Source organism: Carlito syrichta, unplaced genomic scaffold (genome assembly GCF_000164805.1).
Source record: "Carlito syrichta isolate Samal-C Ts95f unplaced genomic scaffold, Tarsius_syrichta-2.0.1 Scaffold311000, whole genome shotgun sequence".
Classification (NCBI taxonomy): domain Eukaryota; kingdom Metazoa; phylum Chordata; class Mammalia; order Primates; family Tarsiidae; genus Carlito; species Carlito syrichta.
In genome coordinates this window covers 67,504-79,492 of record NW_007255096.1, presented here as the reverse complement: position 1 = coordinate 79,492, position 11,989 = coordinate 67,504, and the positions used below count along the sequence as shown (strand labels likewise).

General features: G+C 29.8%; 1 protein-coding gene across 1 annotated transcript in view; it reads right to left on the bottom strand.

Annotated features, from left to right (window-relative positions):
• Nucleotides 1-11,296, bottom strand: part of LOC103270979 (NKG2-A/NKG2-B type II integral membrane protein-like) — a 26,514-nt gene extending 15,218 nt beyond the window's left edge. The window contains exons 1-2 of the mRNA XM_021717772.1: nt 11,276-11,296; nt 8,762-8,933 (exon numbers count right to left, since the gene is read on the bottom strand). Of these exons, the coding sequence (XP_021573447.1) occupies nt 8,762-8,933; nt 11,276-11,296 (193 nt within the window). The remainder of the gene's footprint in view (nt 1-8,761; nt 8,934-11,275) is intronic.
• Between the last annotated feature and the right edge of the window lie 693 nt (nt 11,297-11,989).

The window sequence follows — 11,989 nt, the reverse complement described above, 5'->3', positions numbered from 1 at the left end:
CAACTTCACAGAAAATCTGACAACAGTGTATTTAAAACAGAAGTCAATAATCCAAAGTTTGAAATCCCATATAACTTTTAATTTAGTAATACATTTATGAATATTGTAAGGACCATAAAATACCACAATGAATATTAAAAAATATATATTAATCACAAGGAAAATAAAGTCTTTCTTGTGAAAAACTTATTGTCTTAAATGTAAACACTACAAAAGAAAAAAAGCATATTTTGAAATATCTGAAAATTCATCAAGGAATTTTAAAACAGGAAATTTGACATTTACTGACATTAAATACAAGAAAAGTAGTAGAAGGAAAACAATAGATAGTACAAAATCATGACATAGAGCAAAATTACAGTGGAAATGTATAAAAGTCAAAAATATTTCACTTAAAAAGCTGTAAAAATATCATAACAGAATATTAAAGAAAATTCAGAAAAGGCACAGATATTTTATTTCTGGATTAAACATGAGAAATCATTACAATTTTTATAGATATGAAATTGATAACTAAACTATATTCTGTATACATATTAATATCCATATTAATTTGTTTTTAAAACATACAAATTATCAAAATGCAACACAACAAACAGAAACTTAGTGCACCTGAATATTTTAAAGAAATTGAGTTTGTTATAAATCTTTTCTACAAAAACTATCATAGAAATTCAGATGGCATAACAACTGAATAGCATTTAAAATGAAACAATACTCTTAAACAAAGGCTTCTAGGTTACAGAAAAAGAGGAATGCTTCTCAATACAGTCCTGATGGCAAAAGCATTAAATAAAAACAGTCAAATTATTCTGGAACATGGATAAAGAAACAAATCTTGTTTTAAATATATTAACTGATTTATTTTAAAGGGGCAATACACTATAACAAGTCTGTTTTTATTTTTAAAATGAAAGACTGGAATAACATTTGGTAAGAAATAGGCCTGTGTGGTGACTCATGCCTATAATTCTAATACTGTGGGGGGTCAAAGCAGGGGGATCGGTTGAAAATCAAAGATATTTTAATGATATTTGTATTTCATAGGTTTATTCATTTTGTGATCAACCTGCACTTTTAAGCCGAATTAGTAGAAATATTTTAAAAATAGATTATATGAGATGCTAATACAAGTTCAACATAGAATTGAAAGAAGCATCTGAACAAGTCCTCAAAAACAGGAATTTCACACTTTTCTCTTGCTGCTTATAATACAGACATTGCAGTGAGTCTAGAGAAGACTTAAGCTAAACAATTAATCAACACACATACACTTTCTATTCAAATATCAGAAATTTATATTTTAAAGTTTATATAAAAATTTTGCAAAGTACACTACAATATCATCTTGTCAAGCATTTTAATATAAAAATACAGTGCTGTATTTTTAAGGCAGAACCATGAGAGCCAAGCTTTACCTGTTGATACTTGAATACAGTTAATGAAATTTAATATTAATTAACTAAAAATTAGTAACTTTTAAATCACTTCTTCAGTCACAATAGTTACATTTAGACACAGACATAGAACACTTCCAACTTCACAGGAAACCTTCTGATTATAAATTATTCAAAATACAAGTCATTGACCAAATATTTGAAAATCCGAATTGCTAATAATTCAGTAATATACTTGTAAATAAATTAAGGGCTAAAAATTTCACAATGAATATTCAAAATTATATAAATTACCATGAAAATAAAGTCTTTCTTGTGAAAAATAGATTTTCTTAAATGTATACACAACAGAAGACAAAAGCAGAAATTGAATTATCTGAGAATTCATCAAGGAAAATTAAAATGGGAAATTTGATACTTACTGTCTGTAAATATAAGCAATGTAGTAGAAGGGAAAAAATAAAAAGTTCAAAATTATGACCTTAAACACAATTACAGTGGGGATGTACAACAAGCAAAAGTATTTTTATTGAAAAAAATACAAAATTATGATGAAAAAAATAAAATAAGGCACAGATTTTTTGTTTCTGAATTAAATAGGAGAAATCGTTATGGATTTATAGATATCAATCATTATTGATATTTAACTATATTCAGTATACATTTTAATACTCATATAGAATTTAATCTAGAAAATAAAAATTATCAAAATGCAGTACCACAAACAGAAACTTAGTACAACCTTCATGTATTAAAGAAATTTACTTTGTTATAAAAACTTCTCTACAAAAATATTTTGGGAACCACATCATTACCACTGAATAAGAACTTTTATAAATGAAACTGTACTAAAAAAAAAAATTCTTCCAGATTACAGAAAAAAGAGGACTGCCTTTCAATACAACCTTGATAACCAAAGTGTTGAATAAAAGCAGTCAAACTTTCCTGTGAACATGGATAGAGAAACAAATACTGCCTGGAGTTGGGCTCTGTGACTCATTCTGTAATCCCGTGCCTTTGAGAGGCTGAGGTGAGTGGATTGCCTGAGCCCGCGGGTTCAAGACCCTCCTGGGCAGCGAGACCTCATCTTTACAATAAATCAAAAAATAAGCCGGGTATGGTAGCACATACCTGTAACTCCGGCTACTTGGAAGGCTGAGGCGGAAGGATCGCCGGAGCCCAGCAGGTCGAGGCTGCGGTGGCCAGGAGCGGCCACTGCACTCTACTCTGGGTGACAGAGTGAGACTCCAACTCAAAAAAACAAAAAACACCAAATATTACCTTGAATATAATATATTCATTGATTTATTTTTAAAGGGGCATTACATAATAACAATTATGATTTTTTTTTTTTTTGAGACTCAAGACTGGTTTAAAAATGAAGAAATAAGCCCTAGCAGAGGTTCATATATATTATTCCAACAATTTAGGAGGTTGTGATAGGAGGATTGTTTGAATCCAAGAAGCCAAACAGTCCTAGGTAACATATCTCTGAAAAAATTAAAAAAAAAAAAAAAAAGAACAGGAAAGAAAGAAAAGAAAAAAAATTATTCCTTGTAGTAGCATGTAATGTAACTGTGTTACCAAGTATTCAGGAGGTTGAGGAGAGAGGACCCCTTGAGTGGAGTAGCTAGAAAATGCAATAAGCCATCATTGTGCCACTACACTCCAGTCTTGGAGGTAGAGCAAACTCCTTACACAAATATAAGAGAATAAAAGAAAAGAAAGAAAGAAAAAAAAAAACACCTTGAAGATAATCGTAGTTTACATTGTTGTGAACATTATATGGAGAAAATATGTTGAAAAGAATAAAGTAAATGCAGTATCATTCTATAAAAAATTGATTAGAAAAATTAGAATATTCTTATATTCCTTCAAGAAAGTTAAGATGAAAATTTCTAAACATAAATAATTTTTTTTTTTTTTACCAAACAGGTAGTAATGCATAGAATATGCATACAACTTTTATTGTACTTTCTATTTCTTAGAAATAAACCCCTCACAGTGAAACTATTTCAAGAAGAAAATCATTACATCTAGAGAGAGAAAATAAAAGTGTAATTATTTACAGATAAAATAGCTGATTATTTAGAAAGTACAGAACAATGTATACTTTAAATTTTAGTGTTAATACATTCAATCAATGAAGCAACTGAATATACGATCAATGTGCAAACTTCATCGGTATTTACACTTGTAGTAACACACATTTCTAAAGTAAATTTTAAAATAAAGATGCCATTTACAAAAACAAGAAAGTAAAATACCTATATTACTGTGTGACTTCAAAACTAAAAGTTACAAAATGTGTGATAGAGAAAAATTAAAGAAAATTTAACATTGAATCACAGCCTGAATTTTGTTGAAGTCAACACTACAAAGAACCATAATCTTTAAAAATTATGTGACATATTAAATACAGTCCCAAATGTAAATCCCATGAGAGCTTTTTGATGTCATTATTTATTTATTTCTTGCCAAATGAGTAAAATGCCTATTTCATATTAAGATAGGGAGGCACCTCTGACATATTCATGTGAAACCCAATTAACCCATTTATAAACTACAAAAAAGTGAGCGTTTACTTTTTATTTGAAGTGTCATGTACATAATATAAATTTCATCCACTTAAAAATTTTAATATATTCATTGAGTTCCAACAAAAAACACTATCAAAAAAAAAAAAACAAAACACTGTAGCTATTGGCAGTCACTTTCTAATTCAAATACCTTAAGCCCTTGACCACCGCTATTCTACTTTCTGTCTCTATGGATATGCCTATTCTTGATATTTCACACAAACAGACTCACATAACATGTAACTTTTCGAAAGGTTTAATGACACAAATCTAATGTCCAGGCAAAGGAGTCAGGCACAACAGCAGCAATATCTGCCCTTGGTGGTGTGTGTATTATTCATTTGTAACTCATTTTGAAATATATTTTCATTGTTGAAACAGACAACATAATTCATTTTCAGACTTATGTGATCAAAATATTATTTTTATTTCATAAAATATAAAATTACCTGATAGTCCAAACTCAGGTGTTTGAATTCTGAAATGTATGCTTACATCTATATAGTTGTGGAACTCCACATTTTTCTGCCTCAAGTCGTTGAAAGTGTATCCTTGCACAGTTGTATTGAGCAAAATATTCTTTTATCCTATAGTGAAGAAAAAGCCACAATTCATTTTGCTTTGGGGTAACAATCTGTGAAATAAGAGAATTATCCATGTATTTTAAGAAAATAATACCCTGAAAAGAGGTTAGAGCATTTATCATAGTATAATAGTCTTTAAGTCTCCCCCCTTACTTTGAGGGAGACATTAAGTCCAGTGAATTCCTGAAACCATGAATAGTGCCAATTCTCATACGAGTAAATACTCTGTTTTTCTCTACATACATACCTGTAAATTGGGCACCAGAGTTTATCAATACCCAATAATTTAACATAATAGTTATAGCAATACCCTTACATCACTACTCTCGCATTTGAGGGCCGTATTAAGTAAACTAAGCACTTATTAAGTAACACAGCACTATGAAGACAGTGGATCTGATAACTAGGTGAATATAAGTAACAGACACCAATTAGCATACACAGTATGGATACTACAGAAAAAACAATAATTCATGTTTCAGGTGGGAAAGATCAATACTACCAAAGATTTGATCATGCTACTCAGAGCAGTTCACATTTAAAACTCATGAGTTGTTTTTTCCTGAAATTTTCTACTAATACTTTTGGCTAAGGATGATCCTGAGCAATGAAACCACAGAGAGTGAAATTGTGGTTTAGGGGGTGTAATGTAGCACATTATGTAATATTTATTTCAACATTGCACTACCTTTCAAAATCTTTCCTCATGTCTAAAAATCAACATAAGCTTATTCATAATATTCTTTGAATTTCTCACGTTTATATATTTATTCTCTTGATAGCACTGTTCCAAAAAACTTACTTATGTTTGAACATTGTGCCCCTTCTTGACACCCATGGATGATCACTACTGTTACGGTAGACTCCAATCCATGCTTCATGTATGAGAGAGTCCAGAAGTTTCTAACAGAAAATAAAAAAAATTCTCATGTAAGTAACCATTATGATAGACTGTATTAGCGCCAAAAGTACAAATAGTGTATTTTTCATAAGATCCTTAATTTTTAAAACAATATACTAAACTTAAAAAAATTTCTGTAGTGTCTATATTTTTTGTGTAAATTCAAGATATTCAAGCATGTTTTTGTTACATGTATATATTGCCTTGTAGTGAAGTTCAGGGTTGGAGTAAAACCATCATCTGAAAAATGTACATTGTACTCATTAAATAATTTTTCATCCATCATCCCCTCCCACTTTCTGTCCCTTCAGTGCTTTCAAGGTCTGTATTTCATTCTTTCTGTCCTTTTGTACCCGCTATTTATCTCCACTTACATATGAGAACATATGGTATATGATTTTCTTTTTCTTACTTATTTCACTTATGATAATAGCCTCCAGTTTTTTTCCTGTTGCTGCAAAAGTCATGATTTGCTTTTTTGGGTTGTGGAGTATGTCATAGGGTATGTGTCTGTTTGTATGTGTTATTGTGTATGTGTGTGTGTATATATATATATATAAACACACATACATATGGTATATGTGAAAATATATACATATATATGCATAATACATTTTTATTCAACCACTTTTTAATGGACACTTAGATATATTCCATATCTCTGATGCTGTGCATAATGCACCAGAAAAAGTAAAAGTGAGTGTTTCTTTGTGATATAATTTGTTTGCATTTGTGTAGACACCCAGTAGTGTGATTGCTGGATTAAATGATAGTACTGCTTTTATTTTTGAAAAATCTGCAAACTGTTTCCCATAGATGCCATACTAATTTACCTTTCCACCAACAGTGTATAATGTTCTGTTTTCTCCACATGCTTGTGGCATCTGTTATTTTTTTCCCTTTATAGTCATTTGGACTGGTGTAAGTTGGCATTTCATTGTAATCTTCGTTTACATTTATTTGATAATTAGTGATTTTGAGTATTTTATATGTTTGTTGGCCATTTTTACATTTGTTTTTGAATAATGTTTGAAATGGAATGGTGATATGCTTTGAAACCTGAGGCCCAGGGCTCAACAGAGTGGCTGGATATCTTCAAATCTCCACCAACAGAGAAAATGAAGTATGTCTGCCATTCCCTAGCACCTGACTTAGCAATATTTGTAATATTAAAACACAGGCCAATGGTTTTTGGAAAGAGGTAGTGGTGATGAGAACATATACAAGAGTAGGACTGGTGCTGAAAACTTCTGTTTCATGATGTTTGTATTTCATGAGTCTATTAATTTTGTGATCATCCTGCACAATTAAGATATACTTAGCTTCTTTCATATACAGTAAAATTAAATAGAATGATGTGTTTTAGAATTAAAGCATGTGTGGAAGTATGGTTTCTATGAAAAATCAGTGAAATATGCATTAACAGAAGGTGAATACAAAAAAACTATTTTCAAGTCAAGCAATATAATCTACTTAGTTGAAAACAATCCAACAAAATATGTACAAGAAAATAGATTATTTCCTCAAATGTTTTACTGGCTGCAATAAGCTTTTAATAAGGTATTTGAAACATTTAAAGTCATACCATTTCTAACTCAAAATCTATATAATGCAGACTGGAGTTCATAGAAGCACAGGTCATCACACTCTCATCCCATGTTTTTGTTTCCTTTCCAATGTAGTAACAGCTGTTGGAATATGTAAACAATTCCTCTGGACAACTACAATTATACGCTGAGGAGACATTGTAAATTACCCACAAACAATATGAATACTTTAAAATGACACTTACAGTGTAAATTTGCAAAACTATGTCATGTACGTACATAACATATCTAGGTATTCTCATAGGATGGTACATATGATTAAAAACCCACTGACTCAAACACGTACACACTGTAAAGCAGCAGCCTTTCCTCCGCTAATTGTGTTCACACGTGAAACAAGCCAGCAGACTAAAGGTCATATTAAACACATCTTTAAATCACTAAACAGACATACCTTTTTTTTATAAGAGTAAAATTATTTATCTCATGATTTTATAGCAATAGGAAATTTCAACAAATACAAAAAAGGGTATAGTGTTTATGAATTAGTATTTATATTCATTGCTAAAGAAAAGAAAATAAGCTCCTATATTCTTTATTTACAGACACCTAGGGCTAAATTTTATAATTTTTCTCCTGAATATATCTCTGGTGATTTTTTCATTTCAAAAGAACAATACAAAATTAAAACTCTTTTATTTTAGAACATTGGAAATCATTACGTACCTTTCTGTTTGCTTTCATTTTGGAAAGAATTGGTCTGCTTCTGTGTTGCAGTCGCTAGAAAATTTAAAACAATCTTTTACAAAATTAATATATGAATAAGTCATAATAATGTTAGTTCTTTGAAATTTGGTATATTGTTCAAATATAGAAAAATATGGAATTGTTCAACAAAAAAATATATAAAGTAATTGAGATTTTGAAAAAATATTTAAATAGTGCAAAGAACCAAATTCAATATCTCATACAGTACTTGATTTAGCCAACTTTCAAGAATTAATTTCTATTTCTCAGTAAGGTTTTTCAATTTGTAAAACATCTTTTGGAGTTTGAAATCAGAACACATACATCTAATTTAAAGCAAATACTTTTAAATAACTATTCTTTCATTTATCCTTTTTACAAATTCAGAACAATCATTCCACATTTAATTCAAAAGCAAATGTAAAAATGAGAATTCTATTCTTCAATATTTCAAAATATTTAGAGGCATTTCTATTCATTTAGGTGAAAAGCACTCCTTTATTTTTCCAAAATATACTTACAATGAATAATAACTATTGTTACCATGGTCAGTATTAATGCCAAACAGATAATATTCAGGATATCAGCAATGAGCTTCTCTGTAGGTGACGATAAATCTATAGGACAAGAAATAAAAACACAGAGAAAAGACAGATGGAGATAGTTATTGAGAAGATTTGCAGACAAGAGAACCCACATGCATAAGGATCATATAGATAAACTTGGACACCAAACTGCATAACCCCCAATAAAGTTTTTCTTAGAGAGTACCATTGCATTTTGAGTAAATATAATGCTCTGTGATTTGCTGGACAAAAACTATAGATTTCCACAATGTCCGGGTAAAAATAGCATCCATATTTCATTTTTAAATACCATAACTCGTCCTGTAACTCTGATATTCACAAATAAAAAATATGTGAACACTACCTGCTCTTTTCCCATATCCTGTTACCCAAGCTGCTCATTCTGTACAATTACACTGGGGAGCTATGAAATGCCATACCTTTGCTGTGGAGAGTTTTGTCATTGTCAAGAAGATCCTGAGAAGCAGTTTGAAGGCTTAATTTCACATAGGTTATTTCCTGTTCAGTTACTAAAATAGAGCTTTTTTTGCCCTTAGACTTTCTCTCCTGGTTCTTCGGGTTTGGGGGCAAATTGAATTTGGAGTAGATTATCTGTGTTTATCCATCTTTCTTGCTGTGTGTTATCAGGAACTCTTCTGTATAATAACAGTGCTTTAGAGGCTAATACATAGTTTATAATGACAACATGCCTAGCACAGTTCAAAAGGAGCAAAATGGAGAGAAAGTACACATACTTAAGTTTCATTGAGGAATCTACATTTTTTGCAGTAATTTCCTTAGACTTAAACAACTTTCTTATAGAAAGATATATTTTTATAAAGGTTATGCTTTTCACAAAAAATATTATTGCTGGGGCAATGAAAAGCAATAAATTAGTAAACTAAAAAAGAAATTCATGGATAAATACATTAGTTAAGTGTGATTCACAAATATATTTTAAGGTCAATACAAGACAATACCTGTATTAAAATTTTTAATATAGTTTACAGTAATTTTGAAAGTCAAAGTTTGTTAAGACTTGTCTGAACATGGAAAACATGGATGTTGACATATATATTATAGTTTTGCTAATCAACTTTTATATGATAGCTTGCAGTCATTTATTGAAATGAATTAATGGTTGCAAAATGGTTTTGAAATACTGATGAGTTCTGATAAATTATTAGGAATGTAACAAATTTTATTTTTTAGAAAATATTACATGATATAATAAACATGCATAATAGTATTGGAGTGATTAAAACTTTTAAAAAATACTTATTTCATAGATGTACTGGCTATTATTTCCTGGCTAAAATGTAAAGTCATAAGACAATATATAAAAATATAAATCATTTATGTAGAAACTCTCTTGGTTTAACATTACAAAAAGATTCCTTGACTGTCAAAATGTGTCAAGGTCATTTTAGTTATGTATTTGCAATAATTCAGATAATTTAATCTAATAATTTAGTCAATGGAATCTGGAGACAGAGAGGTCTAGAATTAGTTCTGACCTTGAAGTTTATAATGTGTGCCCTTTAAAAGTTATTCAGTATCTAATAACCCAGCTTATCAATGAAAATGAGCATAAGAGCATATAAAATGTAATGCATGTAAAGCATTTGCCAAATTGGCACATAATGTTTTCAATAAATATCATCTATTTTAATTATTACTTACATCACGATTGCTATGTTATTTTTTCCGATTCATGTCAGTTGAAGCATGAAAAATAAATCATTAGAGAAGTACCTTACAGAAATGTGATATATACTTTTGCAATATTGCTACCAACTTTTAAAAAGTATTTTCAAAACATTTTTAATGAAATTTAGTATTTTATGCAATCTACTTCATACTCGTTTATTAAAAAATAAAAATTGATTTTATTAAATCTACTTTAGAGTCTGATAATAGTGTATTTAACTTTCATTTATTTACTTTAACAATCTCTGTACAATAGCTAACTTATACATAATTTTTATGTTATTCAAAGATACGCAATGTTCTGGTTACAAAAATAGAAAATTACTTGATAGTTATATTTACAGGTTACATAAATAATATTGACTAACAAACCCAAATACTTGTGAATGCAATTAACTACTTTCCACAGAAAATAATTTGAAAACTTTAAGAAATTCTTCAACATATTTTACATTCCAGGGATCTATCCTGACTTACTCAAATAAATATATCAAATATACACTTTGATTTTATTGTGTTGAATTGTACCTCCATTACATCAAATCTAATGTTTGCAATCTCCCACTAAATGAGGTAGGCTAGTAGAGAGATGGAAAGTTGCTGCACGTACCTTCTGTTCCAGAACGTCACAAATCCTTTAGTGGAAAGGCTGGACTAAAAGGTGATATTTAAAGGCATATATACAGAACAAGTAGAAAAAATGTCTGTGATCTTCACAGACTGCCCTGTGAAGGCTTAGAATGAGGTTCTTAAGAATGGAAAAAGTTGATTTCTCATCAATCTGTCACTGAAGTGCTTGAACAGGAAATTCTCATGCATGGGCTATTTTGAAATAAGTTTTCTCATTACAACCTCCAAACTACAGGAGATTTGAGCTCTTATTAAATGGACAAAATAGACTTTGAAAATGTGTCATTAATTGTTCATTTTCAAGTGCCTCTGAGAAACTGTTTTTATATTCTACAAGCCATGGAGTGTAGAGAGTTACTACATATATAAACTTTTTCGATCTCGATCACAAATGTTGCCAACTTAAACCTTGTTAAGAGTGTTTCAGCAGTTTAAAAACCAATTTTAGAAGAGAGTGCTCAATTTTAAACATTGCGTATGTCTTTTTTTCATATCCTTAATATGTGACTCTATTATGATAGAATAAATTATAAAACTTATGATAACATTATCAACAAGTATTTACTGATATTAGTCACCAATTATTATGAGAAATTATTACATTTCCAACTTACAGTAACTGGCACAGACACCATCATCGACAAAGTTATATTCTTGACTTCTCTGCATTAGTTCTTGAATTCTTGCATTTGATTTTATTTTTGAAAAAAAGTATTTAATCTTTTAATTCACCTTGTTAAAAATAAATGTATCTGGGAAGCATTAAACATTAATGATAGTAAAATAGATCATCATGCCAGATTATAACACACAACAAAATTTATTTTCAGACTCATGCAATCATATTACTTCCATTTAATGCAATATATTACTCCAAACTCAGGTGCTTTAATACTAAAGTGTATGCTTACAACTATATTTTTGTGAAGATCCACACCTACATGTGGCTCTAGTGCACCTGATTATAGTACTACACATTATGCTGACCAGGATCTGATTCTCCTCCCTAGTAGTGAATACAAATTGATAATTCTGTTATATTTTATAGGATTTTTGCATGAAACAAGATCATTTTTCCATATATTGTAAGAATGAATACTATGAAACCAGATAATGGCATTTTTCATAATTATTACAAAGAATTGATTATCACGAAAACTGAATAGAGCAGTTTCCTCTTATCCTGGTGGGAGACATTGACCCCAGCAGATGCCTGAAATCCCAGATAGTACAAATCCCTGTATAAACTATGTTTTCCTTATGCATACAAACCTACAATAAAGTTTAACTTATTATAAATTATTCTTACACAAGAGATAAACTATAAC